Here is a 26,611-nt window from a genome sequence, read left to right as displayed (position 1 = left end):
CAGTCAGTCTCTTGAATTTATGAGCTTATGCCTTTTGCCAAATTTGGGAAGTTTTCAGCCATTATTTCTTCAAATGTTTGTTTAGCAACATCCTCTTTCTCTGGTCCTTTTGGGACTCTAACAATATGGATATTAGAACTTTGGTTGTCCCACAAGTCTCTGAGGTTTTGTTCATTTGTTTGCCAATCGTTTTTCCTCTGTATTATTCAGACTGGATAATTGTTATCACTTCATGTTCAAGTTCACTAATTTTTCCTTTGTCTTCTCTCCATTCTATTCTTTCTACCTAATGAGATTTTGATTTTGGTTATTATATAATTTCATTCTAAAATTTCCATTTGTTTCTTCTTTATACCTTCTATTTCTTTCATGATTCTTTTTAACACTTATTTCAAGGATGTTCATGATTGTTCACTTAAGCACTTTTATAATACCTGTTTTGAAGTCTTAAACATATAATCTCAATATCTATTTCATCTTATTGTCAGCACCTATTTCTTATATTCCATGCAAGTTGAGATTTACACGGTTCCTTGTTTGCCAAGCAATTCTGGCAATGGTATTGAAAGATTATTGTTTAGAGATATATAGTACTCAAAGATTCTATAAATATTTGATCTTTGTTCATGAGAGGGAAAAACAACAGCCATAGTCTGATCAGTTAATATCATACAATTTTTTTCATTATCAAGTATAATTATTTTTTCTCCTGTTGGTACTATTATTTATCTGTAATGTAGCACTATATACTTATGTATAAGCAAAGATAAAATCCCCCCACTTGCAGAGAAGAAAAATAGTGTTTTCTTTTTCTCACATACAAGAACTACTAACTCTTCCCTTGTAAGGTTGATGAAAAGCAGGAAGCGTGCATAAGGCATGAGTGGCTTCTCTATTAGTTTTGCTAATTCACTTAAAATTTCTCCTCCTAGAAACTGATACACAAAATGTGACCACAATAAGGCATCTATATATTTTGCCACAGTCATGGTGACAATTCTTTAGGGGAGCAAGGTCTTCTACCTGCCGAATTTAAAAAAAAGAACTAAAAACAAGCAAACGACCAAAAAGAAAAGAAAAGTTTTAAAAAAGGAAGGAAGGAAGGAAGGAAGGGAAGAAGGAAGGAGCTATCAACTGACATTAGCATGTCTTTCAGTTGAGACACAAATACCTTTATGTTTATAGTGCTCATGGCCTTTTTGTTATATACTGGGAGATTCAAGTTCTAGTTCTGCCACTTCACAGCTTGCAACCCTGCTCTGTGGACTACTTGCTCAGCTCTGAGATTGTGGTTATAATACCTCCCATGTGGGAGTTGCTCTGAGATTCAATAATGCATGTTAAAGATTAGAACCAAACATAGTGCCTAGCACACAGAGTTGGCAATATATCAGTGATAGATTTCCTTCTTTTCTTCCTTCCAAGAAGCAATCCTATTTATTCTGAAATAAAATTTATCACATTTAAAAGGGCTCTAAGGAAGATCCGAATTTCCTATAGTAACTCATTCTATAGAAAATATAGAAGAAAAAAGTATATAAAAAAAACATATATAAGTTATATAAGAAAAAAGTCACAAAATCTAAGTGAATGTGAGTAATGTCCATTTAATGGGGTTTAGATATTGGCTAAAGTTACCTCCTCTCATTAATCATTCTGAGATATCTAGTAATACTTGTAGGTTAGATGAAATGAAAACATCTCAAATAATTAAAAATTACCTAAATAAATGTGAACTACTTGACATTTTGGGGATAGATGGCATTGACACGATTTTTAAATGAAGTTAACATATCTTTGGCAAGTTAAGAGAACTTTAGCATTATTTAATACTACTTGAAATTTTACAACTTAATGAAGGTATGAACCATATCTTTGATCTACCTGGGGGAAAAAAAAACATAATTTTCATTAAAGGAATTACAATAAAATTAGGAACTTTTGTGTAAGAACATTCATTTAGACGGTGGACTAAATGTTTTCTTAAAAGAAAAAACAATGTACTTACTTCTAAGATTATGAAGTAACATATCTAGTAAAGTCATAAATTTTGAATATTGAATAACAGAAAAGTCCATTCCTCTAGCCCACAAAAATCCAGATACATAATAATCTAGTAGAATGGCTTCCTTTAAACAGGTTTGAAGGTTTTTGAAATTCAAAAACTTTTTCAGTTTTCTGTAACGAAAAGAAAAATCCAGACATTAAAATCAGATTAGTGAACATTTCCTCTTCTACGTTTTAAAAACGCAGATATTTTTCTTGAATTAAAATTATATAACGCTCTGAATCTAAAAATATCCTTAAGTTATGTCAAAATCCTAAGTCTAAAATGACATTCAAAAGGGAAACAGAAAAAACAACAACAACAAAAAAGGAAACAAGAGAGGTAAGAAAGAGATGAAGAGAACAAGCATGAGCACTCTTTTTGGGCTTCTTCCTCCACTTCTTCTATTCTTCTCATTGTTCCCTTCACCTTCTTCCTCTTCTTCCTCTTCCATCTTCCAAGTATAGTAACTTTACTAGCATTTTTTTTCTCCAAAATTCAATTCCTTTTTCTATTTCTATGATCAAATTTATTTCTGACAATGTTCTGGAACTGTATTGTGAAATATTTGTTCTGTTTTCTTTCTTTTTTTAATATTTACTTAATTTGGGGAGAGAGAGAGCATGAGCATGTGGGGGAAAGGCAAAGAGAGAGGGAGGCACAGAATCCCAAGCAGTCTCCGCAGCTGTCAGGGCAGGAGCCTGAAGTGGGTCTTGAACTCAGGAACCATGAGATCATGACCTGAGCTGAAACCAAGAATCAGATACTTAACTGACTAGCCACCCAGTTGCCCCTGTTCTGTTTTCTTTTTTAAAGAATTCCAATTATGTCTATTTTACTCATTTTGCCTCTAGCTATAATTTCTGTTAACCTTCAAAAATTTTTTCAGATCATTTCCTTTTCATTTATGTATCTTTCTCAATACAGTTCCTTAGTGTTTTCAGCAGTTTCAAACCCTTGGGCTGCTTATAGATCTCACCTCTGTAAGAACTTTGTTTTCTATTCTTTGCTGTTTTACATGTTTTATCACCTTTTATCTGTTATCTCTTCTTTGAGTTTTTGTATCTCTATTTTATGCTCTTGTTGTGATTGTTTCATAAGTTTCTTTTTAGTTCATGATAAATATTTCACAGTATATTTTATATACTCATGGCTATGTTCATTTGGTTGTATTTTCTTTGCCTGCCAGGTTTTTTACCCTTTATTCTTAAATTATTTAAAAACTTTTTTTAAATATTTATGTTTGACAGAGAGACACACAGAGCATGAACGGGGGAGGGGCAGAGAGAGGAAGACACGGAATCTGAAGCAGGCTCCAGGCTCTAAGTTGTCAGCACAGAGCGCGATGCAGGGCTCGAACTCACAGACTGTGAGATCATGACCTGAGCTGAAGTCGGATGCTCAACCGACTGAGCCACCCAGGCGCCCCTCTTCAATTATTTTTTAAATGTCATTTTATGCATATTCTTTGTTTTGTACTCAAACCTGGCCAAGTGACAAGCTACAAAATAAGTTTGTTCCAATTATTCCAGGTTATTACTCTTTTTTCAATTAGTGGGTTAAAAGAAAAGAAAAAAGTAGGATAGGTATTCATTACCATCACATAAACAATCTATTTCTTGTAAATATGGCAATTATCTGTTCCAAGCCTGTGCCTCCTCATCCTGATGTTGCATACAAGGGTTCTTGAAATGGCACTTCAGGTTTTTCTTCTGATCTAGGAGAATACTTATCTTTTTTTTAGCTCATTCTAAGATCTTTAACTATGTGTATCCTTCTTGCTCTTTCTCCTCCACTCCTGCTTGATCTATAATGTTTCTGGCAATCATCCTCACATTTTGTAGTTTGGATTTACAGCATTCCCCTTGTTTGGACAAAGAAGTGATTGGTATTTCCTCATTGCTTAATAGATTTCTGAGGGAGCATATGTGGGTGTGTGACAACTTTATACTGCCATTTTCACAAACAGGAAGTCTTTATTATTAATAATATTGAAATAGATTTTATGATCAGAATGATAAATACAGCAGGATTAAACAAGTTTGGGAACAAATGAAGCTGGTGTTGTGTTTAACATCAATCTCATCTATAGTGGTATCAAAGTAGACCTCAATGCCAAAAATGAGTTCTGATTCTTCTAAACCAATTGTGATACTCTCACCCCCATCCCATCATGCCATAAAATGGCATTCCGTATATGTATTCTCTATAGAAACTATTGGTGTATGGTGAACACTCTCCTAAAAGTGTTTGAATTCATAACTAAGGATGAGTTCTACTTTCTTCTGTGGAACAGAAATACAAAAAAGTAAATAAGTACATTTGACCACTACTGGTACCCATCTTATAATCATAAGAAAAATCAGTCCCAAAATTATACTCATTTCTTGATGATACCACTGAGGCCTTGCATCAATCAACTCTGGACTCAATCTATCTTTGAAAGTTGTTATGTATATTTTACATATACATAACATTGTCTTCTGTTTCCAACAGTTAGTCTTCCTTCTAACTGCACTCTTCATCTGCCATCTCCATACGTTTTTTAAATATTAAATATTTGACCTAAATAGTTACATGTGCTCCCTGCCTTTCATTTTCATTTTTTCAGTGTTTTGCTGTATGTAAATGAAGGCAACTATTTGTCTAAGAATATCTTAGTGAAACTTCTTTGGCATCCCTGTATCTTTGCTCTCCCTCATCCCCCTGCCACCACTTCCCCTAGTACCATTTGAATCTTAACCTTCAACTTGAATTGCAGGGCCGAATATTAACCATTTCTATTCTTTGTTCAGTCATTTCACCCCAAAGGAGATTATGCAGGGAAGCATTTGGAGCAAGATGCTGCCACAGTCTGAATGCAAAGCTTCCACGCATTTTACTGGCAAACTTGTAAGTTTTTCCTCTGGGGATAAGAAGAGACGGGACATGGGAGAGTGGAGAGATGGCTATTGTTGTGGCATTAGAGACTACAGGAAAAGAGAAAGATGCTTCACAGGGATCTAGGAAATTGTGCTATAGTGATAGGTGATCAACTTTGTCTCACCAAGAATTCCAGTGAAAGCATTACATTATTCCTACATGCTCTTGAAATTGGAGTGCATCTTATTTTTTAAATATGATGACATGCAGAAATAAGCCTTAAGGCAGGAGCTGAACAGCGCATGAAGGCCCAGTTATGGAAAGGTTATTAAAAGATCTTTCAGGGTTATTTCTGTGTTCAAATAGTTATTTTCAATTTAGTCCTTATCCTTTTTTTCAAAAAGGATTTGGGCGGATCTGTAAAAAATCAGGGTTACATTAAAAGCATGAATGATTGATAATAGTTAGGAGATCATGAGAAATGTATGCAGACATTTAACTTCACTTGAAGTGTGCTCTAGAAATATGTTTTAATGATACTATAATGTTTCATTTGGTTGGCTGCTTTCATGAAACACAATTTTTAATTTTAAAAGCTAAGGAAATGTGCTGATTTCCTGTAATTTATTTAAATAGGTTTATAGCTTTGTAGACTGTATGATTTTGGCATACTTCTGTCACTTGGTGACAGGATACCTAAATTATATTTCTGTCATTTTGAAAGGTATGTAATCCCCATTTATAATAATGCTATTTTAAATAGAAATGAATGATTGATTGCAAATATTTCAGGATTACTGTTCTAAAAATCACATAAAGAACCTCAAGAAAATTACTTTGCGAAGAAATGGCTCCTGACATAACACTGTCATTTACCCAAAATTGATATCCTAAAATATGAGATTACTTCAGGTGAATTCTATTAATGAGAAAGTCTAAAAGGTCAACCTGCATTGAACCTCGTTGCTTCTATACTGCTAACTTCTGTATCACCCTCTGTATCATTTCTTTTATCCTAGAAGTCACCTCTTAAAGACTGAAAATACTTTTAAAATTTAAATATTTAACAACAAACAGAGCCAATAAATGGAAAAAAAAAAGATTGTTACACAAGGTATGGGATGCAGTAAAACTTAAAATTTGGTAAGAAATGAGTCTAAAAACAATTTGTTTGCAATACCTTTTATTTAATATTAATTGCATTTAATATAACATCTTTAATATTTAATACAAATAAATTGTAAAATATATTAAATATCTGTCATTTGCATCATATTATTTTGCCCATATTAAATAACCTATGTTTTGCATTTCAATGACCAACATTTGAGATTACCTAGAAATGGAAAATAATATTTTATTTACTAAGCACAAATAATCAGGGATACCATTACAATGAATGCAGTTTACTAATCAATTCTCACACTAAAAACCAAAATTCCCAATGGGTATTCATTTCTTTAAAAATGGTAAAATCATCATGAGATACTTGTTTAAATATCTGTGAAATTTTTTAATTGACTGACTAATACTTATAAAGATATAGATAGTAAGCAGTATGGCCAAATCACAGATCACCAGGATTTCTAGCAGGATTTGCAGGTCCTGAAGGTAAAGAGCATCGTGGGAAAAGGCCTGTCAGTGTCATTTGCCTGCTCTTAATATGCCTTCTCTTCTCAGATTTCTCTTCCAGTCAGTACACCTGTCATATTTTCTTCTCAGTAGTAAATCACCTCTATTTCACAATATTTGTAAGATCTGCAAATGACAGACACTGACAGGATCATTTTCTGTTTGTCCATTATGGTCCACAATACCCTAACATCCGGATGACAGGCCTACAGAAATCTTATGAGACATTATAATCAAGAACATCACATCATTCCCACTCTCTACACATTATAGTCAATGAGGTTTCCATTATTAGAGCAACATAACTTTTGAAATGACTGATTATTCAAAACACGTTTTAGGAACTTGTGTCTTAGATATATCTAACTAGAATTCTAAGTAAATAATTTGCTGTAGAAATCAATGGCCTTAAGAATGAGATGTACATATACTAGAATTGTTGCCCATAAATTCAGTTTTACTCGCATTTTTAGGCAAAATATATGAAATCAGAGTATTTAGTATAGCTTCATATCTGATAAAAATCCCAGGTAGATGGCTTAATACTCAGGATTTCCAAAATATTAAAATGTATTAATTATTAATATTACAAAAAGTACAACTTATCCTTGTCACAATGAGACAGAAGACTTAAAGGTTATTGTGCATATTGAAAGTTTTATGAATGAAAAAGAAAAGAAGCAGAAGACAGCATATGTTAAAGTCTGCTTTTAACAATAAATCCTTACTCTCTCTTAACATTAACACATTGATCTGAAACACATTTCTCCCACAAGGAAGATAGCTGAGCAGTGTAAAAAGTCAGTTGTTTGAGAATTTTCATGTTCCAGACTCTGGATGGCGATATATATAATTATATATACACATAATCTCCAGAGTATATATATTTGCCTGACACAATAACTCTTTTTTAAAAAGTTTAAAATTTCTAATAGCATTTCATGGCCATTTATAGATGCAGAACTAGAACTGTTCTAGATTTGGTTGTAATATTGAAGTGCTTACTGTTGAACTCCATTTATGTCTTCTGTTAGCATTTCAGTGATTTGAGCAGCTGAAAGAAAATCTGGAGACAGAATCTTTTCATGCTCCTGGAATTCAGCATCTCTCTACCAACAACAACAACAAAAAAGGTGGAATGAGTTATTTCAATCACATGTTCTACATATTAATCCAATGATATGAAAATTTGTTCTGTGTTCTAGTTGCAATAAGAAATAAAATTTAAATATGACAGTCTTCCAGATAATCATTTTTCTCCTCTGTTTTCAAGTAATGGTACCTCTCTTCTGAAAAGTTGAATTTCTAGTTAATTTGTCTTTTACACATATTTAAAACTGGGTGATGGCTTTCAGTTAACAAACTTCTTTATGATAGTTTGGCTATCATAAATATGATATTTATGGCTATCATAAGTAATGCTGCAATAAACATAGGGGTGCACGTATCCCTGTGAATTAGTGTTTTTGTATTTTTTGGATAAATACCCTGCAGTGCAATTACTGGATCGTAGGGTAGATATATTTTTAATTTTTTCAGGGACCTCCATACTGTGTTCCAGTGGCTGCACCAGTTTACATTCCCCCAGATAGTGCATGAGGGTTCCTTTTTCTCTACATATTCACCACTTATTATTTCTTATATTTTTGATTTTAGCCATTTTGAGGTGATATCTCATTGTAGTTTTGATTTGCATTTCCCTGATGATGAGTGATGTTGAGCATCCTTTCATGTGTCAGTTGGCCATCTGGATGTTTTCTTTGGAGAAATGTCTGTTCATGTCTTCTGCCTGTTTTTAATGGGATTATTTGCTTTGGGGGTATTGAGTTGTATCAGTTCTTTATATATTTTAGATACTAACCTTTCATCAGATGTCATTTGCAAACATCTTCTCCCATTAGTATTTTGCCTTTTAGTTTCAGTTAGTTTTGTTGATTGTTTCATTTGTTGTGCAGAAACTTTATTTTGATGTAGTCCTAATAGTTCATTTTTGCTTTTATTTCTCTTGCCTCAGGACATATATTTAGAAAAATGTTGGTATGGCCAATGTCAGAGAGATGACTTCCTATGCTCTCTTCAAGGATTCTTATGGTTTCAGGTGTCATATTTAGATCTTTAATCTATTTTCAATTTATTTTTGTGTATGGTGAAAGTGGTCCAGTTTCACTCTCTTGCATGTATGTGGCTGTCCAGTTTTCCAACACCATTTGTTCAAGAGACCGTCTTTTTCCCATTGTACATTCATTCCTCCTTTGTTGAAGATTAATTGGCCATACAATTGTGGGTTTGTTTCTGGGTTTTCTGTTCTATTCCATTGATCTATGTGTCTATGGTATGCCAGTACTATGCTGTTTTTAAGTACTACTGCTTTGTAATATAACTTGACCTGCAATTGTGATACCTCCATTTTTTTCTCTTTCAAGATTGCTTTATTTGAAATCTTTTGTGGTTCCATACAAATTTTAAGATTGTTTATTCTAGTTCTATAAAAAATGCTGTTGGTATTTTGATAGGGACTACATTAAATCTGTAGATTTTTTGGGTATTACATACATTTTAACATTGTTGTTCTTCCAATCCATGAGTATGGAATATCTTTCCATTTTTTGGTGTCATCTTTCATTAGTGTGTTATAACATTCGGAGTATAGGTCTTTCACCTCTTTGGTTAAGTTTATTCCTAGATATTTTATTGTTTTTGGTAAAATTGTATATGGGATTGCTTTCTTAATTTCACTTCCCACTGCTTCATTATTAATGCATAGGAATGCAACAGATTTCTGCACATTGATTTTGTATCCTGTGACTTTACTGAATTATCAGTTCTTATAACTTTTTGGTGGTGTCTTTCAGATTTTCTATATATATAGTATCACATCATCTGCAAATAGTGGGTTTTACTTCTTCCTTACTAATTTGGATGTGTTTTATTTCTTTATGTTGTCTAATTGCTGTGACTAGGACTTCCAATACTATGTTGAATAAAAGTGGTGAGTGAACATCCTTGTCTTGTTCCTGACCTTAGGGGAAAAGCTCTCAGTTTTCACCATTGACTATGATATTGGCTGCGGGTTTTTCATATAAGGCCTTTATTATGTTGAGGTATGTTCCCTCTAGACTTACTTCATTGAAGTAGGAATAGATATTGTATTTTGTCAAATACTTTTTCTGCATCTATTGAAATGATCATATGGTTTTTATCCTTTCTCTTATTGATGTGATGTATCACATTGATTGTTTTATGAATATTGAACCACACTTGCATCCTGGGAATAAATCCCACTTGATTGTGGTGTATGATTTTTTAATGTATTATTGGATTCAGTCTGCTAATATTTTGTTAAGGATCTTTGCAAATTTATTCATGAGCGATAGTGGTCGGCAGTTCTCTTTTTTTTTTGGTGGTGCCTTTATCTGGTTTTGGTATCAGAGTGATTCGGGCCTCAGAGAATGAATTTGGAAGTTTTCCTTCCTCTTGTATTCTTTTGGTACAGTTTGAGAAAAATAGGTGTTAACACTTCTTTAAATGTTTGGTAAAATTTGCCTGTGAAGCCATCTATCTGGTCCTGGACTACTGTTTACTGATTACTGATTCAATTTTATTGCTGGTAATTGGTCTGTTCAAATTTTCTATTTTTTCCTGTGGCAGGTTACATGTTTCTAGGCAATCCAACAAGGAGATGACCACCCAGCAGTGACCAGCCTGCCACATGCCTCACCCAGATAAGCTGAAAACCCAGTGCAACCAGGGGTAGCAGGGCCACTTCTTTATTCTAAGAGTTTTGGTCAACAGGATTGGCCACCAATCCTCAACACAATACCAACATTCCAGAACTGCCATAAGGACACATCTACCCAGCACTGGAAAAGAAAGAAAAAGGGTTAGAAGCTGAAACTCTATTGTAGGGAAAGCATTTGGTGGATCGAATGTGCTGCTTATGGCGAGAACTTCCCAGAGAGTCACCAAAGGGCTGATCTTCCCCTCATATGTGTCTTGGTTTCTCCCAGTGACAGTCTAAAACCACTGTGGGGCTCGGAGCACTGGATGATCAGTTTTACGTGTGCATCCCAGGCAAGCCAAAAATGAATTATCATGGGGGAGATCTCCTCTATGGGACTGACACTTCCCTCAGTTCTGAGTCATCTAAGAACACCTTCTGGTGGGAAGGAGCAAGTGTCCTTTGTCTTTGGAGCTAAGTGAATCAGTCTCTTATTCTAGCTAACAGGCTTAAGAAAAACTGTCCAAGAGCTGAACCAGAGTCTTATGATTAAAATGAGACTAGGTTCAGGGCCAGCTAAAGAAATTTAGAACACAAAGAGAATAGGAAGTGAGAACAGGTCCCCATATCAGTTCTCCCAAGTTTTCTTTTCCCCAGTGAATAGATTCAGAGAAGCACAGAGGCAAAAATTGCATCGGCATTAAACCAACTGTTTCCCAGAGGAGGAACTTACTGATCCTCAAAGGTCAAATAAGCGGTGCTGTGCAGACTTAATTTGGGGGTACAACTGTTCCTCTGAGGGTCCCCTCATAATCACCAAGATGATTCAGGCAGCCCAGGTCCAAGGAACCCAGAAGTGGACCATTCAAGTGGGTCGTTGGCTTCCCACAGGATGGAAATCAAACACAAACCAAGAGGAAGAACAGAGTTTAGACAGAGAGACATAGAGAGAACATATAAACAGAGAGACACAGAGAGAACAGATACAGACAGAGAATCTGGAAAACTCAGAAAGGAAAGGAGCATGAGTCCTATCTTAGTTTGAGTATTCTGGATTTTTTATGGAGGACAATGGTCTGGAATATGTATCTTCTTAGGCATCCAGGAATCGATAAAACAAGAATGAGTCAATTTACAAACTTTAAAAAATATCTACATATTCCTCATTGTGCTTGGGCTTCAAGAGGAGGCAAAGAAAAGTAAAACAAAACAAAACGAAACAACTTGTTAGCCTCACTATCTTAACGTCTAGTGGAAGGAACAAACCAAGGGTGACTTTAAGACAAGAAAATAAAATGAAAAGTGAGCCATAATAAAGGAACAAGAACAGAGACAGACCAAGGAAAGCCTATAGAGAGGAGGTCCAGAAATGGACGTTGGTGAGATTGGGCAAGAATGATTCCCCAGGTGGATGAATCGGCAACAGGATACTTGGGGACTGGTTCTATAAATATCAACTAATTCACACAATGGTGTCATGGATACAAGTCAGGGACTAGTTGGATCTAAGTGGGAAGTGGGCATTGGAAACATATTGTGGGAGACCTCAAATTTAATAATTAAATAAATATTTGCTGATTACAACATGCAAGATACTGCACAAGAGATCACAAATATTTTAGACCTTGGCTGGTCAAAGAGTGATAGGCTGAAGAGTTTATTTTTAATAATATAGGGAATAAGGAACCCATGAAATTTTTTAGCAGTCAAGTGACAAGATAAAATTGTGCTTTAAGGAAAGGCAATTTGTAGGAGGGTGAAGGACAGACAGGAGCAGAGAAAGGACTTAGAGGAGAGTTCAATGAAAATGTTTTTGAACTTTTCAGGAATGAGGCATCAGACTGCACTGGGTTCCTAGCAGTGTGCATGAAAAGAAAGGGGTGAATGCAACATATTATATATGGGGGACTACAAGAGGCCAGAATGAATAGAGGGTATGAGTTTTTGAAATAGATGACTGAAAGAGAAAGGCGATGATTCTTAGGGCCTCCAATAGCACCTATGCCACCTTTGTATGACCAGGCAACCTCTGTGAGTAGAGGATGTGTTAAAAGGTTTAAGGCTGATACAGCCCTGCGTCTAAGTGCACTACTTGTGAATACAGTAGTTTCACCTCCTGTTCAACCCTCAGCCATGTCCTGTTGTTCAGAGTACAGTCTGTAAGAACCATACGTGGCACTCTCATTACACCAATAAAAATGGAAGCATCAGAAGATGATGCTGGTTTTAAGAAGGCGACGTGATGAGTTTGATTTCAATGGTTGAGTTTAAAGTGGAATATGCATATCAAGGAAGAAATGCTTAGAAGGTAATTAGAAATGGTAGACTCAGAAAGGTCAAGTTTTAAAATGTTGCTTTAGGAGTCACTCCAAGTGTGAGGATGGATCAAACTGCCTAGAGCCAGAGCATGAGGAGAAGAGCTGTGAATGGGGGATGGAAGAGGTGATGGAGAAGTAGAAATAGGAAGCAGCAGCTCCACAAAAATCAAGAATTGTGAGATTTGGAGGGGTGGGGGAGGGAGCAAATGTTTTCAACGCAACAAATGGTTAATTATCCTTCCGTGTGAATGGGTTCCAATAAATAAGAACAGCAACAAAATGCTTTGCTATAGTTAACAAGCTAACATCCCACATTTTCCTTATTTCTTTTCAAGAGTAGAAAAATCCCAAAGCTAACACTTATTGGGAATGGTAATCATCTTAATGTTTGTAATTTAATATTAAATTATTGTATTTTTATTTTTAAAAATCTAATTCAGACATACAATAATGTACTTTATTACCTATCTTTTTGTAACCCAGGGTTAGCAATTTAAACTAGGTCATTCTATTAGATTATATACTCAATAAGAAAAAAATACTTTTAGTACCTAATATAATATCTTGCAGCTAGTAGGCCCTCAGATACTTGTAAATTGAGTTATATGCACTCAGTTATTGGATAGGACAGCATTTTAGTCTGTAACATATGACTATATATTTGTTAAATGTTTGTTGGTTATGTTTTTTATTATTGGCAGTAAAGTATAATTATTCTTGTACTGTCAACTCCATTAGACTGTAAATTTATCAGGGACAGTCATTCAATCTTTTACTTCTTTTTAGAATTCTGCAGATCCTAGTCATATCAACATAGGTTGTTAATCAACTGCCTGAATTCATCTCTATCATCTGATGCCATTATAGGTGAAGGAGCATGATGAACAGTAGGACTTGGACTTGGAGGGCTCATGAGGCTTTGACTACTGACTAATTTTGTGACTTACAGCAAGTCATTTGAACCTAGGTTTGAGTTCATGTTAAATATCATTATGATATTTTAACAAAGATTGCTGTCATTATTAACAAATAAAAATATGCATGAAAAGTACATTGTACCTTCAATAAATTTTATTAGATGTGAAAATGTTCACACAGACATTAGAAGAAAATAGGTCACACAAGAGCTGTCTGAAAGAGACTACAACAATCTTAAACCTTTTTTACAATAATAACTCTAGCTAAGATGCTCAATATTAGTGTCTCTCTTTTTGCTAAAACTCGACAGCTTACAATAATCATCTTCTAGGAGGGCTTGCCTCTGGTTTTGTTGTTGTTTTCTTTTGTTTTAAATTGAATTCCTGAACCTATTTTAAACTATAACTCTTTTTTTGTTTGTTTATATGCTGCCTTGCACTTGAAAGAATATAAGGTGGTAAAAAAATCTTTAATCTTTCAACACATATATTCTGACTTATAAAAATTAAAGATACAATAGAAAATTCATGAATAGCCTAATAAAAATGTGGATATATAATTTGGTTTTCTCTGTAAAATTACATCTCTGACTAGAAAAATATGTAAGCTAAACTTCACTGTAACTCATTTTACTCCACCACCTGGTGGATTTTAGCAATTATTCCAGAAGCAATAAAATTGTAAGCTTAATATTATTTGCCAGATAATCTTGTCTCTGAATTTTTTCTCTAACTCACCTAAAATTTCTACATTGTATATACGTCTTTCTTCTAGAATTAAGCTTTCGGGGCATCTTTCTACACATCACTGGTAGTATTCTCAAAAGATTCTTAATAAATGTTCATTAAAAGAAGGACAACACAATTCATCAAACATGACTAAAGAGGGGTTTCACAGTCCTAGAGAACATAGACTAGTCTGCAATTTCCACACTCTGAAAGGCTCTCTTCAAGCATGAAAATAAATGTACTAAGAAGCAGCACTGTGTTGAGTGATGTCAGAGCCTAAAGCAAAAGGAAAACTCAGTAGCTCTGATGCTGTCTTTATGTAAAATTTTGATCCATTATGGGCTTTTTGTATTAACTTTCAATTTTTAAAAAATGCCTTCAACTAAAGTTCATCTTGACTACTAAATTTTGGCATTCCTAAATTTTGTGCCCAAGGAGACTGCCTCACTCACCTCACTACAGTCCAGGCCATCCTAAGGAGCCAATGTAAGAAAAAGAAAAAAATATATATTTTTAAATAATAGATGAAAGAAGGATAAGTCAAAACAAGAACTAGATATTTAAAATAATGAATAAAATAGGCAAAAACCTTTGGCAAATGTGATTAAAAGAAAAAATAACTATATGCCACATTATATGGAAATACATTTGGAAATTATAAGACAATGGGTGATTTCCTAGAATATAGAAGTTATCAAATTTGAGCAGAGGTGAAAAAGGCAATGGAACTGACCAAATTAAACTGGATGTCTACTTTTTAAAAAGTCACCATGCCCACACAGTTGTACACTTGAAGTTCTACCTAACAATCAGGAACACATAAATTCTGTTAGTCTAATAATTACAGACTGTAGACAATTTATTTTTAAGCAGTCAGCATAGTCCACACAGAAAAACCTAAACTAGAGCAAAATGGAAATTATAAACCAAAATCATTAATGAATTCAAATGCAAATATTTTAATTAAAATATTATCTTAGAAAGTTGTGTCCAACAGTGTACTCAAAGAAAAATAAGCTGTGACCAAATAAGGTTAATTTCAGAGATGCAAGGATGGATCATCATTAACAACTGTAGCATATTTTTATGTCAGATTAAATGATTAAAATGGTATAATTATATAAGTAAATAATGAGCAAGCATTTGCTGGAATTCAGCAGCAAAACTCTTAGTAAAACATAAATAGAAAAAAAAAAACTTAAACACAAAAATAATTGTTTGCCAAAACATCAGATTGAATGGTGAAAAACTGAAGTCATTCTTATGAAACCAGAAACTAAAAAGTGATCTTGGTTAGTAACATTATTGTAATTCAACACTCTACAGAGAACCTAACTAATATAATAAGAAACTAAATATGTGTCTTAAATATTGAAAATTAAGAAATAAAAAATCTTTATTTGAAGATTACAGGGTTGCATACCTAAGAAACCTGACATTGTACTAACATGGTTTGAGTTAATAAGAAATTTGATAAGATGGTTACATAACATAAATATATAAAGGCCAATGGCTTTTCTCTATATTAGAAACTAATCAGAAATGGAAATGGTAGAAACTTGATTAAACTATACTTAGTTATAAATATAATAAGAAAGATATAGACCTAAAGAAGTTATAAACTTTATCAAAAGTTTAATAAAAAGGCTTAATAAAGGAGATTCACTGGAAAATTTCAAATTAAAAAAATTAAATCCTTCCCACATCATAAATGTAATGTGATGACAATTTTGAATCTCAATTGTATCATTCTGGAAACTTACAAAATAATTTTTTAAAATTATGCAAGAATACATACATCTTCAAAAAGGAAAATAATGAGTGAAACCTTTCCAAATTAGATCACTGGAAAAGAAAGGATATTAAAAATATAATAATGTACAATATATATAAGTTTTCGGAAATTCAAAAATACATATATATATATATATATATATATATACACACACATATATACATACATATACATTTATACACATACATGTATACATATATATGTTTGGATTCTCTATTCTGTTCTACTATTCTGGCCATCCTTGCATTTATTCATGTGTATATACACATGTGATAGTGACAGTCCATTTTCGATGGAAAGAGAGGACAGTTTATTTAGTAAATGAAGCTGGCATAACTGATGGTTCATGTCTAGAAGAAGATAAAATTAGATCCTCATTTCAAATATACCAAATATATCTATCAAAAATTCATTTTAGTGATGTTAAAGACATAACTGTAGTAAAATAAAACTTTTTTTTATTTATTTTTTTAACGTTTATTTACTTTTGAGACAGAGAGAGACAGAGCATGAACAGGAGAGGGGCAGAGAGAGAGGGAGACACAGAATCTGAAACGGGCTCCAGGCTCTGAGCTGTCAGCACAGAGCCCGACGCGGGGCTCGGACTCACAGACCGTGAGATCATGACCTGGGCCGAAGTCGGACGCTTAACCGACTGAGCCTCCCAGGCACCCCGTAAAATAAAACTTTATATGTTAGAAAAATATTAAAGTTTACTTGCATAACCTTAAAGAGCTGAAGAGAGGAGAAGCAGGACTTTTAAAATAAGAGAGGAAACTCAAAGACCACTGGTAAAAAGAAAGACAAGCCCAAATGTCTGTCAATATCTCCAAACCCACAGCCACTATTCCCAGAGGTTCTAAATGTTTTATAAATAATACTACTGCATATTAACATTTTGAAGAACATTAGTACTATCTTCTCAACAATATTTTAAAAAGCAATATTTTTGGCATCCCCCCATGGTCCTGCTCAGGTTTTCCCATGGTATGTGCTAAAAATGGTTTCAATAAATATCTCTTGAGTGATACAGAAATTGCAAGACCCTGATCATCTTGCTGCTCAAGTTGAGCCCCAAGAGTTTCTCTCTAACCTGTTGATGATGCAGTGAAGGCTGCTTTCAAGGTCTGTAGGGAGATCACCTAATGTAGAGAGAATTGTCTATGGCCTTCTCCTGGACATGTTGAAGATCTCCAAGACAAGTAACACTACCTTTCCACCCAAGATTATGTAAGTGCCCTTACTTCAGTAAGTAAGATAAAGTCTTGAAGGCACTGAGTAAATGTCATCCATTAGGAATGGGGTAACACTCAGAGACATAATTCAGAAGAAGCAATTGGGCAATAATCATTTATGTTTTCTTTTAGGTCTCCAATGTGAGTTGAAGTATAGTCCTTTTATGTATATACTACTTAAATGATTATATTTCCAAACAGTATTTTTTTTAAGATACTAAGAAAGTCAGTTTATGTATGAACAAGCTACTGATAAAAGACTAATGATTACAGTCTAAGTATTCATTTATAAACTCATTTATGATTTAATTTATAAATATTTATAAACACCTTTCATTTTCAGATCTATACATAGCAAACATTTTCAGATTTTTGTCATTTTTGTCTAGTCTTATGAATTTACACAGGTATTTCCAAAACATTTAGTCTTATCTTCTAGAGGGAGGCATTTACTCCCATGTTACTAAAGAAACTGGAATGTCGAATTCAAAAAGTTGGCAAAAATAGTTTATGCAGTGTTTACAGAAAAAAAAAAAAAAAAAATCCTGGACCTGCATCTCATGCCTGCTTGTTCACAGTATCTCAATAGATTTTGGTTTATGATAAGTACCTTCCTTGGAGTATGTGAGACCACCTGTGATTTTAATTAGTTATCATGTTTTACTGAGTGCCTACTATGTGATCAGGATAATTGATTGTTTTTATTCTAGGTACTGACAACACATAAGTCTGGAAACCTCAAACTACTGGAAGCTTATGCTTTATTTTTGATCGACTTGGCGAAAAAGGAAATATTTCACTAACTGTTTGGCTCAGATGACTTAGATGGTCTACTGGCTAAGTCAATTTGGATACAGAATATATTAGAAATGACACCATAAGGGACTAGGTCTTGGGGGATCAACTCTGGAAAGAATCTGAGCTGAGCTGCTTTTCAGTATCTAACTGAAAAGCAGTAGCCTTGGGAACAGACTGAGAGAGGTCTTTGCCATCTTTTCCATCTGCCCCCTAAAACACATTGTGGGCACCAGTGGGCTGCAGGCAGGCCTTGTCACTCTAATGAATGCTAGCTGGATGGATCAGCTGGCTTCTCTGTGACCTACAGGAACTCTGCTTTCATTAGAATGGAAAATGGCATTCCTACCAAGCAGCACATCATATGCCTGTTCCTTTCAGTACAGGCTAAGTGAGTACAGCTAAGTGAGTCCAAATTCCATCTAGATTTCTTCAGTTTGTTACTAACTAAAAGACTGAGCATTTTCTGAATTGCTTATTATAGGGAATACCTGCTCCTCCAGGAAATTAACAAATGTGCCCACTGACAGGTGCTAACATGGCAGATAATCATCTAAGGTCTATAACTAACTCATTCATCTGACCCAACCAAAAAAAAAAAAAAAAAAAGGTAATTTTTTTTTTCATGGAGTATTGCACTTCTTTGCATCTTTAAAAACGATTTCTTTTTTTTTTTTTAAGTGCAGATTCATTAGCCCCAAATTTATCAATCTTCTTGGAAAGGACATATCTACATGGATAAACAAGTATATGCAGTGTACAATGCCAAATGAGCATTTTCTTAAGTAAGTTTTTGTATATATTTAAGTAACACTATTTAATTGGGAAATTTCCTCTGCCACTTTTGAAACTGTTATTACTTACATTAGAGGTCACAAGGGAGTAACTAGCTTAGTAACCAGTTTATCACATTAAAATGTGTTTTTAATATATGCTAATTTCAAAAGGCTCATAGGAGAGCCAGCATGCTTTAGCGGTCTGCATACAGTATTCAGAAGAATCTTGATTGGGAACAACTTGTATATATCTCTGAAGCCAGGCACTAAATTATTGACTCCGTGTTTCCTCATTTATAAAATAGCAGCTAATACTTATCTTCTGAACACAAAAAAATGTTATTTAGACTAATAAGAGAGTTGAGCATAGCAATGTTAATTATAACATTATTATGCACCTTCAGTCTTAAAAAAAAAAAAACTGAAGACAAACTTCATAGAACAACATGATGGACTCAGTGCATGAAGATTTAAACTTTTTTTTTTTTTTTTAGCAGTATCTGGCAAAGCAGATATGTCCTTAATTAAAATCATAGGATACTAAGCTTATGAGTAATTAAAGTTACCTAAAACCCATTTATTATTGAGAGTTGGTGTTGGGAGGGGTCTAAAGATAAACCTTTTCTTTTTCTTTTTTTTTTTTTTTCTTTTAACACAGGAAACCACTGGGACCCAAGGAAGTTAAATAACTTTCCTAACGACAAGCTGATGCTGTGCAACTAAGCCATAAGCAGAAGGTCGATTTTCCAGCGTCCCTCCTTTGTCCTATCATGTGTTTCTTTATTTAGAGAAGTGATAAAATAACCAGGGAGACACCAAGCCCTGGCCTTCAAATATTAATCTACCAACAATGAAGAGTTATTATTCCATGACATCTTTGAACAGTAAGAACAGTGATCATTGCAAAAAAATCAGTAGCACTTTCCAAAAACGGACTGGCCCATTTTAGATTCCAAGATCCCCTTTCAAGTGCAGAGAAGCGAGAGAAGCGCGCCGTCGTGAGGTCGCGGGGACCCGAAAACGTCCAAGGGAGTTATTTCTACAGTTTCTACCCGAGGGCACATCGCGCGGTCTGCGGCAGGGCTCGGGGGCGCGGGGCGGTGCCTCAGTGATCCCCGCCTGTCTTTGGGACCCCGACGCCGCCCTAGGCCAGCTCTCAACCCGACCTCATCCCGTGCCGCGCTCCCAACCCGGGCGCTGGGTGCCTCCCTGGGGGCCGACCTCAGCCGCGGACCCTGCGGGCCCGGGGCGTGCACTCGGGGGGTCGCGGGTGCGGGGAAGGAGCGGCGTACCTCTAACTCCGGTGTGGTTCCCGCCGGGGTCGTCGCCGCGGGGGTCGTTCCCCCGGGAGTAGTCCCCAAAGACATCGTCATTAATTCGCCGCGGAGTTGCGGCCTTTCGTCGCCTAGGCAACCGGGGCGGGGCCGGGGTCTGGGTCTGGGTCTGGGGAACAGATTCATCTGCGAAGCGGCTTCCGGGTCGGCAAGAGGGACCCTCTGGGAAAAGGCAGGGGCGGGGCCGGGGCGGCCGGAGACCCGGGTCCCGGCTGCTGCGGGCAGCTCTGCGAAGTGCCCTCACAGCAGAGCTTTGAATCATCGGGTAGAGAGACAGGCTCCTTCCTTTTAGTAAGAGTGAAAGCAAGGGGGGGGGGGGGGGGGAAGAAAGGCAATTTAAATGGCAGTATCTAATGCTAACATAGCCAGTTCTCAATAAATACTGAAATGAGACATATTATTGGAACTTGATCATTGATTGGCATTGAGATTTTACAGTATTGGTATTGAGAAATTACTGTAATTTTAAGGTGTTATTGTCACGTTTAGAAGGAGAAAGAAGTGTCGTATTAGAGATACATATTGAAAGATTTAGTGTTGATGGGATGATAGAATGTATGCATTTACTCCAAAATAATGAGGGAGGAGGGGTTTGGGTCATTGAGTGAAAGTAGAGTAGATGAATCAAGACTGGGTACGTGGAGGAGAGTGCTCATTACACTACTTTTTTCTATTTTGGATACATTTGAAGTTTTCAATGATAAAAGTATTTTAAAAATAATATATTAATGGCAGTATTCATATTCTTCTCTGAATGACAATACCTGCTTTGAAAATCTACCTTGTATTTACCTGCGTGGAAGTTGCTATGCAGAAAGTTTCCTGTAAAAATCAGACATTTTTAAACAATTTTTTTAAGGTTTATTCGTTTTTTAGAGACAGAGACAGAGCATGAGGGGTAGAGAGAGAGGGAGACACAAAATCTGAAGCAGGCTCCAGGCTCTGATCTGTAAGCACAGAGCCGGATATGGGGCTCCAAACCACTAACTGTAAGATCATGACCTGAGCTAATGCCGGAAGCTCAACCAACTGAGCCACTCAGGCGCCCCAGAATCAGACATGTTTTTAAAAAATGTTTTGGTTTTCCCATCTGTAAAATGAGATAATAACAGTGCCTGCCTCCTAGCCTTACTGTGAGGATTTAACACGTTAATATACGAGAATGTTTAGAACAGAGTCTGGCACCTGTAACTGCTAGATATTATTAGGATTACCATTAGTTTGTATTATATTTCTCTTGACTTTAGTCCACACTGTGCATAGCTGCCAGGATAATATTTCATTATGGGCCTCTTATATTTGCCCATTGCCTTTCAGGTCAAACTGAACACAAGCATAGGCTTGTGAGAATTGTGCCCAAAATTTGTACTATCAGTCCATGTTCATGAATTCTCTTGTTTTGTGTATGTTCGGCCAATGTTTCAAGTGGATTGTAGTGTCTTGATATTTTCATCCCTAAAGAAACTGGTTTAGTTCTTAATACAGAGTAGTCATTCAACAATGTGTTTATGACTTCCAACCCCATTTAAAAAGGACTACATTAGAACTTCCGCAATTAGTGAAAATATAGTCAATTTATAGTGATTGCCAGAGTTAATACAAGAACTACCACCTCGCAAACTCATTACAATGCTTAATTATCTGATTGTTTCCTTATGATACTACTTCAAAGAAACTGAAAATAAAAAGACACCTTCTGCTAGGTGAGAGCACTCCATGTTCTTTAAATTTAGCATTTGGTAGAGTGCTAAAGCATTGATTTCTCTAAACTGCATTTCTAGTTTCCTCAAAGACTTGATTTATTTTTCTGGCCTTTAATTGTCTTGCTATTTCTTTGACAGTTTTTAGGTTTTCTGTGCCCCTTTTTTTGGACTAGATGGATACTCCATTAAAGATGGAATCAATTTTCACAGAGATGGGAGAGTTCCCTCAGAGAGGGGAAAATTGTTTTCTAGGAATTCCATTTTTTACTATATTTAATGGTGTAATTTATTGGAGAAGTCATTTCCGAGGAGGTAATTTAATTTTATGGGACACAAAATTTTTTGCCCGGTAAGGAGTGGTGTTGAAAACCCATTAGCCTGAAGGTTACTTTTCATCTGCACAAGTTGAAGCTGATTTTAGCCTCCTACTTCTTTTGTAGGGAGGTGGCCACAAGGAAGACAAATCTCAGTAGGTGATGCGTTTTCTTACATGGAAAGGTCAGTTAAGTCTTCCTTCTCAGGTCTCTTTTGAAGATAAAGGCTTCTAACCAAAGGCTGCAAAATTCCATTTTTTATCTTATTGTTATAGGATGGAAGAGAAAAGGAAACCTATGGGTCTTATAGTTTACAATTATTGTTTGAAACGACCTTTGACTTTTATCACATCACAGCGAAATGTGGGATAGCTTGATACCGTTATTTTGATCAGTTGGATCGGCCCCTGTTCTCATAAAAGTATTACCATCCATATACCTGTAAACCTGAGTGGAGCACATGTTACAAATAGAATCAGTTTTTTTGAAGAGAGGCATTTTCATAATTTTGCCAATTCAAGTTTTGAATGTTTAAAAGACACCATACTTTTAAATACCTGAGAAACAGAGGCACCTGGGTAGCTCAGTCAGTTAAGCCTCCGACTTCAGCTCAGGTCATGATCTCATGGTTTGTGGGTTCAAGCCCCATGTCAGGCTCTGTGCTGACAGCTCAGAGCCTGGAGCCTGCTTTGGATTCTCTCTCTCTCTCTCTCTCTCTCTCTCTCTCAAAATAAATAAATGAATAGGGGCACCTGAGTGGCTCAGTCGGTTAAGCATCCGACTTGGGCTCAGGTCATAATCTCATGACTGGTGGGTTTGAGCCCTGCATCAGACTCTGTGCTGACAGCTCAGAGCCTGGAGCCTGCTTCGGATTCTGTGTCTCTCTCTCTCTTTACCCTTCCTTCTCTCATGCTCTGTCTCTCTCTGTCTCAAAAATAAAGAAACATTAAAAAAATAAAATAAATTAAAAAATAAAAAATAATACCTGAGAAACATTTAGGAAAGGACTAAATAATGCTCTGATGGATGTTGATGGTCTAGTGTGGTAATATATGGCAGTAAGCACTGACAGTGAAATGTCCGCTGTCTTCTTACGGTGGGGAAACATGCCTACTCCGCTTTTCATGGTGCCTGTGTTATTGGCTCATTTTAGGTATGAATGAAGTTCTTTAACAAGAAATGAAATATCACTAATGTTATTAATGACATGTTAGTAGTTCAAACAATGTGATTCCTGAGGTCTTCAATCTGTTAACACTTGTGATAGTCTTAAGTAGATCAGGTTGGAAAAATTCCAATTTGTCCTTTAAATGGTTCTGAGATACCACAAAGTTCTGCAGATGGAATTTAGATAACACATCGTATCTTAGCCTTGAATACATTAAAATTGTTAGATGTAGAAAAAGTATAAAATGCATTTTAATTTGTAATTGCCTTCATTCTCTGTTACATATTTAGTTTTAGCCTAGAAAGTATTCCAATAGCTAATCAATTTTGAAATATGTTTAATTTTCTTAACCTTTACCTAATCCTCAAATCTGGTCTCCTCGTTTCAATGAAGGGCCTCAATCTGTTCAAATCATACGTGAGAACATTTTAAAGCCTAATAAAACACGTTTAGGAGATGGCATAGTAAACCTACCATAGTAGTATGCATTCTAGGACTAACTATGGAGGGGTAATGGTTTCCAATAAACAGTTGGTACAATTTTGACATTGTTCACTACCTGCAACTTGTCTTCAAGACTCTATACTCTCCATATACTCTATGCTCCAGGCCTGGGTATATCTGTTATCCTCTCTTCAATTATTCCCTTCATAGTGGACCCTTATGCTCTTCAAATGAAAACACCAAGCCTCTTTTCCAAATCAGAAAATACTCTCTTTTCCTAATCCAGAGACCTCTTTAAGATAGTTTTAAAACTTGTTCTTTTTCTCCCTGATCAATTTATTGAAAGAGTAGGATCTTACTCTTATCTCTCTTTAAACCACTCCATGCCCTTACTTCCTTTACTCTCCTCAAGCTGTCCCCTCAAGGGCTACCATTGGGCTCTGTCTTCCTTGGTGTGTGGGTATTCTCTGTTTGCCCTTTGTATATACTCTTTTCTTTCCCCAGTTGGTCTTGTGCCCTGGAAGTCTGACCATTATGGATTGCAATAGCTGGATTTACTACATCCTTTGCCCTCTGACTTGTGGTTCAATTTGGCCAGTGGAAACACCAGCAGGAGGTTAGAGGGGGGAAGAGTGAGGTGAGGGTCATTTATTATCCCCTATTTTTTCCCTGTAGGATTGTAGGTTGGAGGTAGTACGTTCCTACATGAAAGGACGTCAAGACCACAGCCCATCCCTTAGCTTCTCCAGAGCTACAGCTCTCTCTGGGTTTTAGTAATGAGCTCCCCTTGCCCCTCAGGCCTAAGAGAAGTAATGCCTCCATCCTGCTGCCAGCCCCAGGGTTCTTCCCCATCCCTTGCTTGCTTCCCTTATGTCTTCTGCCCACATGTTTATAAATAGCTCCTTTACTAAACTTTCCTCAGTTCCCACCTTTTGCCATCTGTTTCCCGCTGGTATCTTCACTGATATCAGCAAAAATTAACTCCAGAACATTTAACACAGAAGACTAAAGCCTGGCTTGCTCAACACCATTGTTGTCCACCACTTAGTTGTTTCCAAGTGAGCAGTGTCATCTATAAGAAATCTCAAACAATTATTTAGGTAGGACTGCAACCCACCCTCACCCATTCTCTGCCTGAAGGAGCTACACCCAAGTTCGACTACCCTCAGGATTGATGACAAGCAGGGGAGAATTGTAACTACCCATGGACCTGTGTCATCTATGTCCTAAGCAGCTGTCCGTCTCAGCAGCATGTAAACTCCTCGTGTCCTGCTCTCTCCACGAATGATAGGAAGCATGGGGGAGGAGTAGTACCTTCTTCTTCTCTTCATGCTGATCCTGGCATTGGAGGTTTGACCTTTCCCAATAAAACCTCCCATGCCACGTGCTATGGCATTCATCTGGAATCCAGGAGAGGCACACCAGGCAGGGGAGTGTGCTTGTGAGAATGCATGTGGTTCACAGATTCACTCATTGCAGCACATTTAGACTTATAATCTGTACTTGCACACAAATCCTATTAATTATTTTCATTTACAAATTGTTTTTTTATGGCAGTATTTATGTTAGTAGTTTCATCATTCCTTTTATGCTTCAGTGAACTACTTTTGAAGCATCAATCCGTAATGGTGGACTGGTAATCTAATGCAAAAAAATCAAGTTAAACCTAGACAATGACAGACATAGTAAGCGAAATGCCCATGCTTTAGCTGACAGAAACTGTACCCTGTTTCCAGAATGTTGGCCAAGGCAGCCTGACCCAAATTCATAAAGTACAAACAGAATCTCTAAACACATGATTTGAGTTAGCCATAAAGAATTTTTTTAAAAATCGAGATTCATCCCCTATTTTACATTTGTAAAATCTGTATGATCCAAATAGTTGCATTGATGTTTTTCCCTTCTAAAACTGCCGAAAGGTGACTGGGTGCCACTTAATTATTGGCAGGGGGTTCCATTACTCATTCAATGCATTTTTGAGAAGACTTATCCTGAGGGATTCTAGGAAGTGCCTTGACTGGGCAGGCAAGCATTGCCTCCTTCTCTGCACTACCTCCCACCCCATCCTACTTTTAAATATAGCAAGTCTAATTTTACCTGTTTTACATAATAGCTGTCTTATAAATTTTGTTAGAAGGAAAGATTGCAGGCCTGAAAAAGTTTGAAAGCCACTAGGTAATCTCTAAGGAATCTTCATCTCTGAAAATTCTATTACAATATAAGTTCCCAAAGCATTCTTTGTCTAAAATGTTCATTTTGGCAAATAGACAATATTACTGTCATCAAACACTTTTGATGTATATTCATATTTATGATTTTAAGACAGTAAAATAACATGCATGATCTCATTTAATCATCAGGATCTACTATGACAGTATTCTACACAGCATTGCTTTTGATAAAGGAAATTATTTCACAGGAAAAGAAGCATGGCAGTGGGCCCACACTCATTGGTCTTAACAATGTTCCTCCTCATCCTCAAGTAGAGGGTTTGATGGAACAGTGGAACTCAGTTACTGAGTTTGAAGATACCAACTAGGTGTCAGTAGCTGGCAGGGCTAAGGTATCCTCCAGAAGGATATATATGCTCTGAATGAGCATCCAGTACATTGTGTTATTCCTTCCATAGCTAGGATTCATGCGAACAGGAATCCAAGAGTGGAAATGGTAGTGAGAACATTCACTATTACTGCCGTAATAATCCACTGGTAACATTTTCACTTCCCGTTCCCATGACCTTCTGCTCTGCTGGCACCCAGGGTCTTAGTTCCAGAGGGAGGAATGCTTCTACCAGGAGACAAAACAATGATCCCATTAAACGAAA

The 26,611-nt window shown here is 36.1% G+C and overlaps 1 protein-coding gene across 2 annotated transcripts in view; it reads right to left on the bottom strand.

The window, feature by feature from the left end:
- The window catches only part of CABCOCO1 (ciliary associated calcium binding coiled-coil 1), a 142,538-nt gene extending 122,180 nt beyond the window's left edge, over positions 1 to 20,358 (bottom strand). Inside the window, exons 1-3 of one of the 2 annotated variants that reach the window (XM_049645100.1) lie at positions 20,117 to 20,358; positions 7,547 to 7,650; positions 2,009 to 2,178 (exon numbers count right to left, since the gene is read on the bottom strand). In XM_049645100.1, the coding sequence (XP_049501057.1) occupies positions 2,009 to 2,178; positions 7,547 to 7,650; positions 20,117 to 20,284 (442 nt within the window). In that variant the 5' untranslated portion in view covers positions 20,285 to 20,358. Of the gene's footprint in view, positions 1 to 2,008; positions 2,179 to 7,546; positions 7,651 to 10,259; positions 15,843 to 20,116 lie in introns of those variants that run through there. The other variant, XM_049645102.1, reaches the window with a different exon arrangement.
- Positions 20,359 to 26,611: the final 6,253 nt, after the last annotated feature.

This window comes from Panthera uncia, chromosome D2, assembly GCF_023721935.1.
Source record: "Panthera uncia isolate 11264 chromosome D2, Puncia_PCG_1.0, whole genome shotgun sequence".
Taxonomy (NCBI): Eukaryota; Metazoa; Chordata; class Mammalia; order Carnivora; family Felidae; genus Panthera; species Panthera uncia.
Note: the sequence above shows the minus strand (reverse complement) of the source record. Positions and strands in the feature narration are given on the sequence as shown.